General features: G+C 42.7%; 1 protein-coding gene across 1 annotated transcript in view; it reads left to right on the top strand.

The window, feature by feature from the left end:
- Positions 1–15,923, top strand: part of ABCB4 (ATP binding cassette subfamily B member 4) — a 79,843-nt gene that overhangs the window by 43,380 nt on the left and 20,540 nt on the right. Inside the window, exons 17-22 of the mRNA XM_081244534.1 lie at positions 2,367–2,513; positions 4,875–4,979; positions 7,204–7,281; positions 8,606–8,689; positions 9,709–9,912; positions 14,512–14,612. Coding sequence (XP_081100660.1) covers positions 2,367–2,513; positions 4,875–4,979; positions 7,204–7,281; positions 8,606–8,689; positions 9,709–9,912; positions 14,512–14,612 — 719 coding nt within the window. The remainder of the gene's footprint in view (positions 1–2,366; positions 2,514–4,874; positions 4,980–7,203; positions 7,282–8,605; positions 8,690–9,708; positions 9,913–14,511; positions 14,613–15,923) is intronic.

The raw sequence follows: 15,923 nt of genomic DNA, 5'->3' as shown, positions 1-15,923 counted from the left end.
TAGTTTTGCTGTTGAAATTCTAAGTCTTGCAAGTATATTGCAGGCACAGAGGATTCCTGCCATGAGCCATACTCTTCTTAAAAAAAGGAAATATCAAATTTTAAATGTATTTGTCAAAAATTGAAATCAATTCCAATTAAAATTGGATTTCCAATGAAAAAAGATCCAAAAACATGGTCTTTGTGCTTAGATGCTTAAAATTAAAACTAGATATTCCACTTATTTTTGAAGTCCAGAGATAAATAAGGCTGGTCTAAAGTAATAGGCCCTGATATTTGCATGCTGTATTAGGTAGGATTACTTTTGATTTCTATGCTAGGAAACTCAGATTAATATCAGTTTAAGAAAAATAAGAGGTTTTATTTCTCTTTCACATAAAAAAATCTTAAAGGTGAGAAACCCAGGGCTAGAATGGTGACTCTGCCATGGTTACCATGGATTCAGGTTCCTTTCATATTTATCCTCACTATCCTGGCATGTAGCTTCCATTCTCAATGATCGAAAATGGCTCCCGAAGCTCCAGCCATCACATCTGTGTTCCAAGCAGCAAGAAGAAACAAAGATTTTCCATAAGTCCGATACAGTGCTTTTATTTATATGTCACTGGCCATAACTTAATCACATGGTGCTACTTAGCTACAAGGAAGGGTAGATAACTGAATCTTTTTGCTACATGCATTGCTACTCTGAATAAGATTGGAATTCTCTTACTAAGAAAAAGGAGAATAACCAGAAATAGCCAAAGTGTACATTCTTTAACGTTTCTCACCTGAAGGCTTGGGATGTTATTAATTCAAGTTAACAGAAGCCTTTATAATATTGATAGAAAGGGAATCCATTGCAAGAAAAGATATTTTATGATTTTAAGAAATGGTTTGAGAATACCTTTTGATGTTATTTATTGATAAAAGCTGAGTTTATTTTTACTTTTGTGTTGGCCTGAAGACACTAATCCTACCGACAATTCACTGCATCTGTTTTTCTCTGCCCACAATGTTATTTACTGCAGAGATTAAGGGGGCTCTCTCAGAGGTCTCAATCTTGGTGTATTTATGGAAAGAGAATAACAATTGAATTATTGTGGAGCTGCATTATCATACGTAAGATAAACAATTTCCCCCTTTTTGGCTGTGGAAGTATTTACTTCTCATTTCCTCATTTATCTGGACAGTTATGCTGCTAAATCTTGAGAGTCTGGTATTTTAGAGGAGCACTTCTCTTGGAGAAATGCACAGAGAAGAGTGGGAGTCAGAAAATGCCACATCGACAAGGCTGTCCTAAGTGCCATCATAGAGGGATAAACAATGTGCCCAAGGAGCAGGGGAAATTAAGTCTGCTTAGAAGGGCCTGGAAGACCTGCTGGCGTGTGAAGAGCGGCCTCAGCTCGTTTAACAGGCTGGAGACCAGGGCTAAAAGATGTTAACTAGGGAGGAAAACAACACCCTAAAACGCAGAGAAAATGGGTGGCTTGAAAGAAGAGGGCTGAATAGAAACTATTCCCATGTTCTCTTTTTCACAGAGATGCAAACATGACCTATTTAAACAACTGTAAGGCTATGGGATTCCATAGGCACCTTTTGTATCTAGTTTACTGTTAAACCACCTCTGTAGTCAGAATACTCTCCTTTATGTGACCTAAATCCTTCCTGCTTGACCAGACACTGAGTTCAGCATTTGCTGAGAACCTGATGTGTGCCAGGCATCGGGCTATTTCTAGGGATATAAAGACATAGTCTTCACCTTAAAAAAAAGCAAACAAACAAGCAGAGTCATGTAAACAAACGGGGTGGGGGGATCACAAAACAAGCTAAGCTATGAAATAGAAGAAGTCCGCAGAGGGAACAGTGGTGAAAGAAAAGGGGAGTAGTTACTTTAGTTTTGTGAGTTGGGAACACGTCACAGGAAAGGCAGCGCTGGGCAGCGTTCCGGGGTTAGACCAGGCCCAGGTCCTCAGGTTAATCATGGCGCCTTGTGTTGGTGAGGACACTTACCCATCTCTTCATGGGTCTTGTCTCATGTGACCCCAACATCATGCTGGAGTTGAACTGGACTTGAATTCTAGGGCATTTTGTGCCCAGATCCTGCTTTTGCCCACTCTGTTGAGGCTGGAATAGAGATAGGCTGGTGACACCATGAAGATCGCTTCTTGGGTGAAGGACTCATACTCAGCATATGCTGTGTAGTCAATGGACATAGTTAACATTTGATAACATCCTGTCCAACCCTCTAGTAGTTTGCTGTAGCCTGGTCATTCTCTGCACCTAGTTTGCAAGTTCCTTAAGGGTGATGCCAGGCCTTCTCTATGTCCATAAACTCCAGTGACTGTAGTGTTGTCACCTTTTTGTCCTGACATGTATGTGTTCTAGGATGAAACTGTGCCGCCGGTGTCTTTTATGAAGATCCTGAAACTGAATAAAACAGAATGGCCCTACCTTGTGGTGGGAACTCTGTGTGCTGTTGCCAACGGGGCGCTTCAGCCAGCCTTCGCGGTCATCTTCTCAGAGATTATAGAGGTGAGGCTGAAGACACCACTGGACAGCTTGATGAAATCACTTCACCATTACATCAGGTCTCATGCCAACCTGGTCCATTTTGCAGTAAAGCAGCCTCAAATTAAACTAAGCCCAAGGTTTTAACTCCCTTTTGAGGAAAGCTGTGAGACAAAAGAAAAAATAAGCAAGTTATGCTATCAATGAAATTAGAAAGTGTAAAATCCCTGAAGAAGGCATTCTGTTTCACTGTCTTCATTTGGATGAACTGGTCTCAGGCAATGATCCCCATCCCGTTTGTGGAGAGGAGATGCATGTCTCACTGGATGGCTGGGTGGTGGGGCAGGGGAAGAGTTCAAGTCTCAAGTGTTCAAGAGGCTAGGCTCTGGGGACAGACCGGCCTCACCACTTAATCGCTGTGCAAATTGGGCAAATGCTTTCCCTTGCTGTACCTCAGTTTCTTCATCTGCAAAATAAACCTACCTCCTAGGATGGCTAAGGATTAAGAGATGATTTAGGTAACTATTTAGAGTGTCTGCCTCGAAGTAAGTATTCAATAAGTTGCTACATCATTGTTTAGCAATTGTAGCAATGTTTAGCATTGTTTAGCAATTGCTACCTCATTGTTTAGCAATCCTTACAAGGCTTGGGGAGGCTAAGAAGGAAAACCTACACTATCCAGTTGTTAAATTCATTGGGGGATATTTATCAGAAGTGATCAGAAATATCTAAGGCTCCATAAAATCCAACATTTATATTTTATAACCTTAGTCAATCTCTAATGTTATTGGAGAGACTTTTTTCTTAAAGATGAATTATTCTCCATCACATTACGACTTTATTATGCTGCTGTTTTTCAGCTTTTTTTCTATCTTTATTTTTTGAGCTTCATATAATGTATTATCCTTCAAAGTTTTATTTTATTTCTTAATTAATTTTTATTGGAGTGTGGTTGCTAAGAGTTTATTATGCTTGTGACTTTGAACATTGGTTTAAGACCACAAGCTAAAAAATAAATTAGGAAGAACCCTCCAAGTGTTCTTACATTACAAAATAAGGCAATCCCTAGCTCTCCTGCAATTCAAGAGCTGTGTGGATTGTATTTTATTTATATTTGGGGGCATCTCCTTTGTGTCAAATGCTGATCTTGGAGATCAAGCAGGAAACAAAATAAACTAAGTCCTGCCCTCAAACAGTTTACCTTCTATTGGGACAGACACAGAACACAACCAAAAAGCAAATACGTAATGTGTCACAGCATAGCAAGCATTTTAAAAGCAGGGTCTGGCAGTACAGGGGCTGGAGCTGGAGGTGCTGTTTCATGCGGGTGGGTCAGGAGAGGCCTGTCGGGGCAGAGGCCCCGTGGAGTGGAGGGTGGTGAGCAGGTAGGGGTCAGGGAGGAGTTCAGGCAGAGGGAACAGCAAATGCAGAGGAAGAGGCACAAACACGAAAATGTGCAGCCACACACAGTCCGTAGGCAGTGTTTCAACCCATGTTAATAACCGCAAACAGTAAGTCTGCTACATGCAAACTTTCCAGTTGTGAACGCGTGTGCCAGCCCCTGTATGCCAGCTGTTGTACCGTACTACTGTACTTTTCAAGGTACTGTACTGTAAGATTGAGACTATTTTTTTTCTTTTTTTTTTTTTTTAATGTTTCACGGGCCTCTCACTGCTGTGGCCTCTCCCGCTGCAGAGCACAGGCTCCGGACGCGCAGGATCAGCGGCCATGGCTCACGGGCCCAGCCGCTCTGCGGCATGTGGGATCCTCCCGGACCGGGGCACGAACCCGTGTCCCCTGCATTGGCAGGCGGACTCTCAACCACTGCGCCACCAAGGAAGCCCTGTTTTCTTTATTTTTCGTGTTTGTTTTTTATGTACGTATTATTTGTGTGAAAAGTATTATAAACCTACTACAGTACAGCACTCCTGATATATACCCGACTGTGTTAGTGGGGTACCTAGGTTAACTTTGTTGGACTTACGAACAAATTGGACTTACAAACGCGCTCTCAGAATGGAACTCGTATTGTATTCCTCCGATTCATAGGGACAGGAAGTAGAATGGTGGCTCCCAAATGGCTGGGGGGAGGGTCATGGGAGTTACTGTTTAATGAGTACAGAATTTCAGTTGTGGATGATGAAAGAATTCTGGAGATGGATGGCAGTGAAGGTGGCACAACACTGTCAGTACACTTAATGCCACTGACTAGTATACTTAAAATCTACCGTTTAAACATTTTTATGTTACGTATATTTTACCACAGTTAAAAAAAACATGTATTCAAAACCTAGTTTTTAAAATGTGGTACTCTAGCCATTGTTTATGGGAGGAATAAACAAAGATCATGTAATCCAAGTGGGTGTTTTAAATGTTCTTTTGTAGATTTTTGGACCAGGGGACGATGAAGTGAAGCAGCAGAAATGCAACATGTTCTCATTGCTCTTTTTAGGTCTGGGAATTATTTCTTTTTTTACTTTCTTCCTTCAGGTAGGTACCTATGATTTGATCTTCTCATAGAGTCTATATTCAGTTAGAGAATATAGATTAATTATCTATTAATTAGATTTTTGTTAATTATCTGTTAATATAGATTAATACTTGATTAATCAAAATCCAATAAAAGAAACAGGTGATCAAAACCTTAGCTTTGATTTGGAACTTCCAAATCTTAGACTGAAATGAATTGCAGACACAGTTGGCACAAGGCTCTTTGAGAGGGTAGTGTCCTAAGCAGGGGGAACTGTGACTTCCTGTATGCTAAATTACGTCATGTTACAGGTTGGCCCTCAGCAAACATTCATTACCAAGGACAAAAGAGACTTGAATTCAGAGGACAACATAAGTCCCAGTTAAACTCAACTAGTCATAAACTGGAAAAAAATCAGTACAATAGCATTCTCTCTCTCTCTTTTTTTTAAAATAAATTTATTTATTTTATTTTTGGCTGCGTTGGGTCTTCGTTGCTGTGCACGGGCTTTCTCTAGTTGCAGCGAGTGGGGGCTACTCTTCGTGTGGTGCACGGGCTTCTCATTGCAGTGGCTTCTCTTGTTGCGGAGCATGGGATCTAGGCACGCAGGCTTCAGTAGTTGTGGCTCGCGGGTTTCAGTAGTTGTGGCACATGGGCTTAGCTGCTCTGCGGCATGTGAGATCTTCCCGGACCAGGGATCGAACCCGTGTCCCCTGTGTTGGCAGGCGGATTCTTAATCACTGCGCCACCAGGGAAGCCCAGCATTCTCTTTTGGTTACTCTTCATATAATATCAAGTAACTTCTCTGATATTTTCTTCCTTAATTGATGAACTGTTTGAAAGAATGCACATTATATTGCATTTAGATATTGTAGACCCAGACAAAATGAACTAGTAAACTTTGCTCTGGTTGTACTTGTCTACCTAGACTTTTACCAAATTTCTTTTGTCTCTTTAACTCAGTGCCTTTCCAGTACACACAGGCCTTTCTAGTACGATCCATTAAGGCCACAGGATATTTCCTAGTCATGCCCAGTGTGCTCCTCTTTGATTATTGTTGAGCCAGTGGTAAAAGTAAGCCTAGCTTTTCATTTAGAAATCAGAGCCTTGCTCGTAGCGACTCAGTGTCCAATGCAGCCGCAAGCCCTGGTGTGTTAGGGAGTAGAGTGTACATATGCTGCACCAACAATGGGCTGATGGACGGAACTGTGGAGCCCTCACGGGCCTTGAGCAATCTGCCAGCGAAGGCGGGAGGAGACCAGGGCAGTCTAGGCCTGGACCCTTGGGGCAGACTCACCCTGAGCACTGACCACCGATCCTCTTGGTTTAGTGAAGACCTAGGATGCATCCTCCCCAGAGAGCACCCCACGTGCCCACCCCAGCACTCAGCATGGCTGGAGGCTCACACCCATGCCAGTGCCTGGGAAGCAAACCCAGCTGTGGACATCTGGGCTGGTCTCCAGTTTGAACAGGATATAATTAGAAAGAGGGAACGTGTCTGGCAAGGATGCTGGGGGAGAAGGAGTAGCCTAATTGTTTGCTAATCTGAGAGCAGGTGGAGATGTGACGGGGAAGCAGCAAACTCTTCTGGAGCTTGATACTCCAGACATCCTCCCTCCCTCTACACTACAGGAGCCAAAACGCATCCCTGCATAGAATTTTGTTACTTCTGTTGGAGACTGATTTGCTTAAAGCATTAGGAACACACTGAACATTGTAATTAAGTACAGTATTCTCCTCACTGAGATGTTGTCCTTGAGAGTTTTGAAAAGGAAGTCTAGTTAGAATGCTTTAGAAGCCAGAACTGGATACTTCTAAGGATTTTTGGTCTTAGGATTCTATTGTATACCAATGAATTAGAAGTATATGAATTAAAAAAAAATTTTATGGAAGTATAGTTGATTTACAATGTGTTAATTTCTGCTGTACAGCAAAGTGATTCAGTTATACATATATAAACACTTTTTTAATATTCCTTTCCATTATGGTTTATCATAGGATACTGAATATAGTTTTCTGTGCTGTACAGTAGGTCCTTGCTGTTTATCCATTCCATATATAATAGCTTACATCTAGCAGTACATGAACTTTAAGTTAGGACTTTGAATTAGTATCTGGTCATAGACTTTGTTATTTGAATAGTTGATTCATAAATAAATATTATAGAAATCCATGCGAATACACCCACTTGTGTCAGAACGCTTGTGATCATCAAAAGGGACAAAAGCCTTTCTTCTCGCCCAGGGCTTCACATTTGGGAAGGCTGGCGAGATCCTCACCACAAGGCTTCGGTCCATGGCTTTTAAAGCAATGCTGAGACAGGTAGGTGTGTGCTCGGGAGCAATTCTTTCCTTTCAAGCCTCTTCCTGTTCTGGCTGGTGTGCGGCCCTGCATGTTGTGTGTCCCAGATGTTCATGCAAGGACTGGTCAGGGCCCTGCTAACTGTCCTGGCCCTTCAGTATCCAAAGACCTCTCAGGGTTTTCGTGGGAGTAGGCTTAATTTAGGTCACTTTTGGGGCTTATTTTGCTACTATCTCTATCCATGTGGATACTATCATTTCAAGGACCTGTATCTGTTTTCTGGATTCTACGCAGGCCCTGGTGAGCCATTTGAGACTCCAGGATGCCTTTCCACAAAGGAAAGGGTGGTTGGCAGTGTTCCTGTCCCACGATTGACCATACTAACTATAGGTTTTACCAAATGTTGGTCATTTAGTTTGTTAGAGCTCTGCTTTCACATTAATTCACTTGTTAATTCACTCAGTCATTACCCACTAGGTACCAGCCAGTGTGCTAGTAGCTGGGCCTATAAAATGCCTTATCTGCCCTCTTGGGAAGGTCACAGCCCAGTGCAGGACATGTGGGAAAATGTGCAAACATGAATTCTCTATTTTTATAGAGAAGGCTTAAGAGAGGGCCAGAATATTGTCCAACCAATTGATAGGAATTGATTACATTCCTGTTCACAAAAGGGCACAGAGCAGGTATATTTTGTGCAGGTCTGAATTTGCAGACCTCTTTCAGTGTCTTTTAAACTGTTGCTATGGAGGAAAAATTACTTTATATGTAGCTTAAAGATGCTGTGGATGAGTGGCTTATAATTAAAATCATATCTAAGACAGACTCTTTTAATCCTTGCTTCAAACAAAACAAAACAAAAATGTGAGAAACCAGGGCTGATGATCTCATGCCTAGAATTTTCAAGAAAGAGCCGTGTCCAGCACAACTCCACCGTGTCCAGCACGACTCCTTTGTGAGAGACACCACCCCATCAGGATACTACGGAAGTATCCGTAGTACAAGTTATGAGGACTGGGTGATGGACCCACCCATGGGCTCGGGCTGGGGGGAAGCTGGCAGCGAGCACAGCTGCAATCTGGATAAGCCCCGCCCCCCCATCAGTGTGTTTTCCCGGTACAGCAGAGCTGGATTCAGGTGGGGATGGAGCTTGCATCCTGGTGGGGCTCCGAGGTGTATGCTCAAGGCAGGGACTAGAGCTCCCCACTGCATGGGAGGTCTCCCCTCAACTCCAACACCCAAGTTAAGTGTGGATATTTCCTCAGCATTGAATGTTTGGGATGTTTCATCTGATTTTTTCTGCTTGTTTTAATTTGGAATGAATTTAAAGGTGTATCTTGTGCCATAGGACATGAGCTGGTTTGATGATCATAAAAACAGTACCGGTGCACTTTCTACGAGACTTGCGATGGATGCCTCCCAAGTCCAAGGGGTATGTAGACTGCACTCTACTACTGTTTTTCTTCAGCGTGGTTTGGAATAAACATATGGCATAGCTGCAGTCTTTAAGCTGCCTTCAGCTGCAAATAACAGAAAAGTCAAACTGGCCTAAATAATAAAGAGGAAGGTTGGACTTCAGGGCTCACAAGTGGCCCGAAGGACTCAGGCACCTTCTGTCTGTTGGCTCTGAATGGCTTTCAGTCCTCAGGGTTGGCTTCACCCTGAAGCTCGTTCCCTCGTGGCCACAGGGCGGCTGCCAGGAGCAACCATAGCTACAAGCTTCCTTGTTTCCCATCCAGTGAAAGAGAGCGCACACCTAGGCCTCGACTGCCAAACCAACACCCTTCCCTTACATCTAATTAAGACTAATTTGGGTCACATGCCCAACCCTAACCAATAACTGGCACCGCCGTCTTCCCGGCTTCCCTCCCCAGCTCTGGAGCTGAGGTCTGTTACCTCTGGAACTCACTGCTTCTCCATAGCGCAGGAGAGCAGCAAGTCCCCTGCAGTGTCCCTGTGAGAGCCCTCGTTTTCTCACTGGTGCAAGCAGGACTTCATCTTTATGCATGCTTTACGGGGGGATGGTCTCTTAGGATCTGTACCCTGGGTCACAGATGGTCTCTTGGGGCTCGTGAATCTCCCTCTTACACATTTGAAGCAAACAGGCTTTAAAATGACCAGAGTGCCCGCGGTGTGTTTCCTCTTTGAATGTTGCCTTCATGAAAAAGTGTGCACCCCACAGCCTCTCCCCAAAGCAGAGCAGCTGATGACTTGCTTCTGCAGTGCTGAATCCGTATGGGCAGGAGAGGAAGGAGAGCTGAAAGGCATGAAGAAACACCTGCAGAGCCTCCCAAGTTACCCACAGGTGTCTTGGGTTTATTGTAACAAAAGGGAGCAAACGTTAGTACAGGCGCAGATCCCTCTCTTGTGGTTCTGACTGGGAAGCTGAAGGCTGCAGCTCATGGATTTGCAACTTAAAATACAGCTGCCTCTCTTCTTTTGCTCTTCCAGGCCACTGGAACCAGGTTGGCGTTAATTGCACAGAACACAGCTAACCTTGGAACTGGTATTATCATAGCATTTGTCTACGGTTGGCAATTAACCCTTTTGATGTTATCGGTTGTTCCAATTATTGCTGTATCAGGAATTGTTGAAATGAAACTGCTGGCTGGAAATGCCAAAAGAGATAAAAAAGAACTGGAAACTGTTGGAAAGGTGGGTCAAATATGGCTTCAGTTGGTGTAAGTATGGTTTTTAGACATGGGTTTTCTTGGATTGATTTATTACAACATGCATGTTTTAATGATGTTAGTGCTTCCTACAACTAATCATGGTCAGCGCTGTGTATGAAATATTTTACTGTGTCAATGACTAGAACTTGAAAATGGGATAATTAATGTAAAGCTTTTATCCTATAGAAGGTGTTATATTCAGAAAATTTCTGAATTTTCAAAGTTCATTTTACCTTTTACTTTGTATACCGATGCCATTATTAGGACAAAAGTTACCCCTGTCTTACAGATGAAGAGTCCTTAAGGCAGAGAATTATAAGTGTATTGTTCAAAGTAGGACATTTGCCAGTACTTAAAAGACAGTCCTGTTCTTCTTGGCTGTGATTTCTATAGTTAATTAAGCTAGGCAGCCACCAGAGGACAGTAATGCTCTGATTTCTGGTTCTAATTATAATGGCAATTGGGCACACACTTAACTTTGTGCCAGTTATTGTTCTAAGTATTTATATGTACCAACTCATCCTCACAATAATCCTATGAGGCAAATACTCATGTTACACCAATTTTACAAATGTGGAACCTGAGAATGAAACAAGTTAAAGGCATGGCTGGGATTCAAGTCCTGGTCTAATTTCAAAGTTCTTTACTATATTACCTCTTCATATGGCTTTAAATGTGTCTAAATCTCCATATAAACATTTTATTTACGCGTACATGTATTTAAATGTTTAAATGTAGATAACAGCTGGGAATTTTGTTTACCCTTATTTATGTAAACATTATACTATATAGAAACATTAGGAGGTGAAGCAGACAGTGTATATAAATTGTGATAGAGTTTCTATAGCACAACACTTGCAAAGCCCTTTCACAGATAATACTGCATAGGCCTTAATACAATTATGGTTATGCAAGGTGGGACAGATAGTATGTCTCGCTCATGGGTTAGAAAGCAGTTAGCATGATTCCCATACCTAAGCTCTGGGGTACCCAGAGTCCCTGAAGATCCTCCTGGCTGCTGGCTGTGGGTACTTCAGGGTAGTGGTCCCCAACCTTTTTGGCACCAGGGACTGGTTTCGTGGAAGACACTTTTTCCACAGAGAGGGATTGGGGGCGTGGGTAGTTCAGGCGGTAATGTGAGCGATGGGGAGAGGCAGATGAAGCTTCGGTCCGCTTTCCTGCCCCTCATCTCCTGCTGTGCGGCCCGGTTCCTAACAGGCCATGGACCTGTACCGGTCTGCGGCTCGGGGGTTGGGGACCCCTGCTTTAGGGCATCATTTCCTTGATTTCTGTTTGTCACAACTAACTACTGAAAAAACACCCTGTAGTGTTCGTTTCCTTTATCCTCCAGAACCCTACTGCTTTTCACATTTCAGAAGGGAAATTGTCAGCAGGTAGAATGAAGATCAATTTTTCTTAGACTAGTCACATGAAAGAAAACATCTTGAGTCTAGTTAAGATAATAGAATCTTAATTCTGTGAAAAATGGCTAATGACACTGAAAGTTGCCAGAGTTTTGGCAGGAGTAGGGCAGTTAGAATGGAGCAGCTTGGCAAACAAAACACCACCTTGGACCATCCGTCCTGGCCTTGCGGCCGCTCAGAATATCATACTGGAGAAGACCCCCCACTTCTCTGGTCTTCACTTTCCACTTCTGTAACGTGAGAAATTGTACCAGATGATGTCCCAGGTTCCTTTCAGCTAATACATTGTCGTTCCAGGGATCAGAGAATGAATAACTCAGGCTGATCAGTCTGAAATATTTTTAGTGACTACTTTAACCTGATAAGGGTTTGTGTTTTTTTTAATGAGAGATTGGAAAGTTTAAATGTTAATTATCAGCAATTCAATCACAGTTCAATTTTGTTTACTCAGTCAACTCCTGATTAACCCAAAATGAGGGTTAGAAAGGTCTTGGATACCACTCTCCCCCACCAACATCACTGTTTTTAAAAAAAAAAAGAAAAAAAAGTTCTCATTGACCTGGGTGCAGATTAATCACGGTTCAAGAACATGGGGATTTGGGATAACTTCCCATTTTCATTTTCCGGAAAAGGCTTAGTAATGAGGGTGTGATTGCTGGGCTGGAAGCAGGGGTGGGAGGCTGCATAATCACCCTCTTGACTCAGGCCCTGCCTGATGCCTGAGATTAGGGGCCTGCTGAACCAGAATTAACCCTCAAAGCACTTAACCCGTGATCAAAAAATCAAGAGTTGAGTGTCAAGTCCTAACAACTAGTTTCTCCGTGTGTAAATTACAAAGCAGGGGAAGCAGAAGAGCATAATGGGTTAAGAACATGGACTTGGCATCAGATAGCCTTACAGGGGTCCCATCCTGCCTACTTATTAACTCTAGAGTCTTAGGCAAGTCACTTCATTTCTCTGTGCCTCGGGTCCTCACCTGTGCAAACAGGAATAAGAACATGAACCTCACAGTGTTGTCAAATGAGGTAATACCTGGCCCAGAGTAAAAGCCAATAAGTACTCTCTAGTCTGGCTATAATTAGTTAGATGTTTCATTTATAATAAAGATAGGGGGCTTTCCTGGTGGCGCAGTGGTTAAGAATCCACCTGCCAATGCAGGGGACATGGGTTCGAGCCCTGGTCCCAGAAGATCCCACATGCCACAGAGCAACTAAGGCCATGTGCCACAACTACTGAGCCTGCGCTCTAGAGCCGTGAGCCACAAATAGTGAGCCCGCGTGCCACAACTACTGAAGCCCACGCACCTAGAGCCCGTGCTCTGCAACAAGCCACCGCAATGAGAGGCCAGCACACCACAACAAAGAGTAGCCGCTGCTCGCTGCAACTAGAGAAAACCTGTGCACAGCAACGAAGACCCAACACAGCCAAAAATAAATAAAGTAAAATAAATTTTAAAAATAATGATAAAAAATAAAGATAGGGACTTCCCTCGTGGTCCAGTGCGTAAGACTCCACCCTCCTAATGCAGGGGGCCCCAGTTCGATCCCTGATCAGGGAACTAGATCCCGCATGCATGCTGCAACTAAGAGTCTGCATGCTGCAACTAAAGATCCCGCATGCCCCAACAAAGATCCCGTGCACCACAACTAAAACCTGGCGCAGCCAAAAATCAATAAATATTTAAAAATATATACAATAAAGATATGTCTCTTTACCTTAAGGTATTAAATATCTTGCTTTCATCTGGTTACAAAAGCTGAGAACTGAGATAAGAGTCTCCAAGCTGATAAGATTTCATTTTGGGTTTTTGTCTTGTGCCAATCGTTTAGATGAATCAACTGCCAAACTGTGATTTAGACTAAATAGCCACATCACAGACAGTTAACATTAGTCAGGGGTGATTTGGCTGTCAGAAAACTGCTCTGGCTGGTTTGGGTAAAAGGGGTTTGACGTCAGGACACATGGAAGTGTGGGGAATACAGATGGCTTGTGGCAACTGCAGTGTCCCCAGCACCTCCTCTCTTAGCGCCATAAGCTCACTGTCTCAGAGTCTGTCTACACATTTGTTCTGTTCCTCAGTCACTGAGTATTCAGACCAGCTTCCTACACATACCCTGGTGACCTTAACCTCTGAATCTGCAGGCCCCTCCCAGGACACACAGTTGCCTCCAAGTCCAGGAAACTGAATCCGAGAGGCCTAAATGTGTCAGGTGTCTGTCTCCGGTTTCATCAGGAATTTAAGGCAGGGTCCTGATGTTTACAACTGGGATGTTCTCAAATGTGGGTAAACATTTTTTTCTAAGAAGCGGTATGCTTTAGGGAAGAAATGGTTGGCACCTTCAGTAGGCCCGTAGAAATCAGCCTGATTCTCTCTTCTAAGCTACTACCGTATGAAGAAAGCAAAGTCACAGAGGGGTTTGACTAAAGCCAGTCAAGTAACTGCCTGGTGGCAGGGCTAGGAATAGAATCAGGCTTCTGGCGCCTGGGCCACCATTCTTGCCCTAAGCTGGTCTGTCTCCCAGCATAGGGCATAGGAAGACTTGCCACCATATTTAGCCCAACAAGAGGCGCTTTTAAGATTGCCAGTTTTGGGCTTTCCTGGTGGCACAGTGGTTAAGAATCCGCCTGCCAATTCAGGGGACATGGGTTCGAGCCCTGGTCCGGGAAGATCCCACATGCCGCAGAGCAACTAAGCCCGTGCACCACAACTACTGAGCCTGCGCTCTAGAGCCCGCGAGCCACAACTACTGAGCCCACGTGCCACAACTACTGAGCCCACGTGCCACAACTACTGAAGCCCGCGTACCTAGAGCCCGTGCTCCTCAACAAGAGAAGCCACTGCAATGAAGAGCCCGCGCACCACAAGGAAGAGTAGCCCCGCTCGCTGCAACTAGAGAAAAGCCTGCGCGTAGCAACGAAGACCGAACGCAGCCATAAATTTAAAAAAAAAAAAAAAAAAAAAAAAGATTGCCAGTTTTTTCATGGAGCTTGTCCTGAAGAACACATTATGCCTTTGCTTTCCAAATTTTAAAGGAATTGAAAACCTGTCAACATAAACTTCGGGCTTCTTTTGACAGAACCCTAAGGCTCATATACATATTTTTATTATTTCAGAAGTAAAAGCCCCACTTCTAATCATGATCTGTTCTACATTACAGATTGCAACAGAGGCAATAGAAAATATTAGGACAGTTGTGTCCTTGACCCAGGAAAGAAAATTTGAATCAATGTATGTTGAAAAATTGTATGGAGCTTACAGGTAAGGAGCATATGATTGTTATTAAGAACATAGTGTTTTCCTAGGCTGAATTATTGATTCCAATTTTTGTTCCTGCTGCAAACAATGATATGATTATAAGGATGACATTTTTTTCAATAATTATCTCAGTGAAAATAAGTAACTTTTTGATGCAACTGGACCACAGGATTGGATTTTTACATCTCTTATAAAAAACAGTAAGATTGGGTCTCTAAGAGCTAAAGGGTACAGAGGGCTGCACAAGTATTTGTTCACCACTGCAGACGACATAAATAACCCATCTGGTGATTCAGGATGAACGTTCTTTTAGGGAATTGCTCAAACCTTTATTTTCTTTGCATTGTGTAGACTGAACCAAAGATGAGATTTGTTGTTGGGTTAAAGTGTTTCCTTTGTTCTCTGGGTGAGGACCAGATCTGTCCTACTCTGAAAACAAAGACACAGAGCCTATTTCATTGGTTTATACTTGAACAATTCGACAAACCTCCAGCACCTGTTTGCCACTTGTTTCCAACCAGGCCCTGTTCTTATAGATGAATATGTTTTAACACTAACAAAATTGAACACGATTTGAATCACAACTTTGTAGACTAAAACAATGGTTTTGAACACTTATATATTTGAACAGGGATAACTGAATTTCTCAGTGTATCCACCTTCCTAGTTATGTATACTTCATGCAGCTATTACATTTTTCTGGTCATTTGATGTCTGACATATATCTGTCAGTAGCAGTGTAAATTGTTCAGTAACATTAAGTATTGTGACACCATGCTCACAGCACAGGAGTTAAACTATCCAGATCAGTAATACTTTAAATTTTTCCTCTTGCCAAGTGCCTGCCTTCTAATCTGAAAATAAATAAATTAATGTTCTTCTGGAGGATTTAGAATAATAAAGTAAAATAAAGTAGCTAAACTAATAGAGGATAGCAAGAGGTCTAATTAGAAATGGTTCAAAACAAATTGTGTTGGGGATGGTGGGAATCTAGCTCCGGGAAGAACTTCTGATGTGTGTCTAGATAAACCTCGGTGACCCTACTTTTCTGAATCTGAAATGTGAACTTTGATATGCGAGACTGTAACTCATCACAGAAGACAAGATAATAATATTAGACAACTGAATTTAGACAATTCAAACTTTAGTCCTAACTTTGACATCCTTTATTTTTGATAACAACAATCATGTTTGAGTTCCCAGATATTCCTGTGTAATAAAAACAGCAACTATCATTTGAGCAACCACTATGAGCTAGGTACTGTGCTAGACATTTGTATTGTCTATTTAGATCTCAAAACAATTTCGTATCAT

The sequence above is a fragment of the Mesoplodon bidens genome, assembly GCF_964165515.1.
Source record: "Mesoplodon bidens genome assembly, chromosome: 9".
Lineage (NCBI taxonomy): Eukaryota > Metazoa > Chordata > Mammalia > Artiodactyla > Ziphiidae > Mesoplodon > Mesoplodon bidens.
The sequence above is the reverse complement of the archived record's forward strand: the minus strand, read 5'-3'. Positions and strand labels throughout refer to the sequence as shown.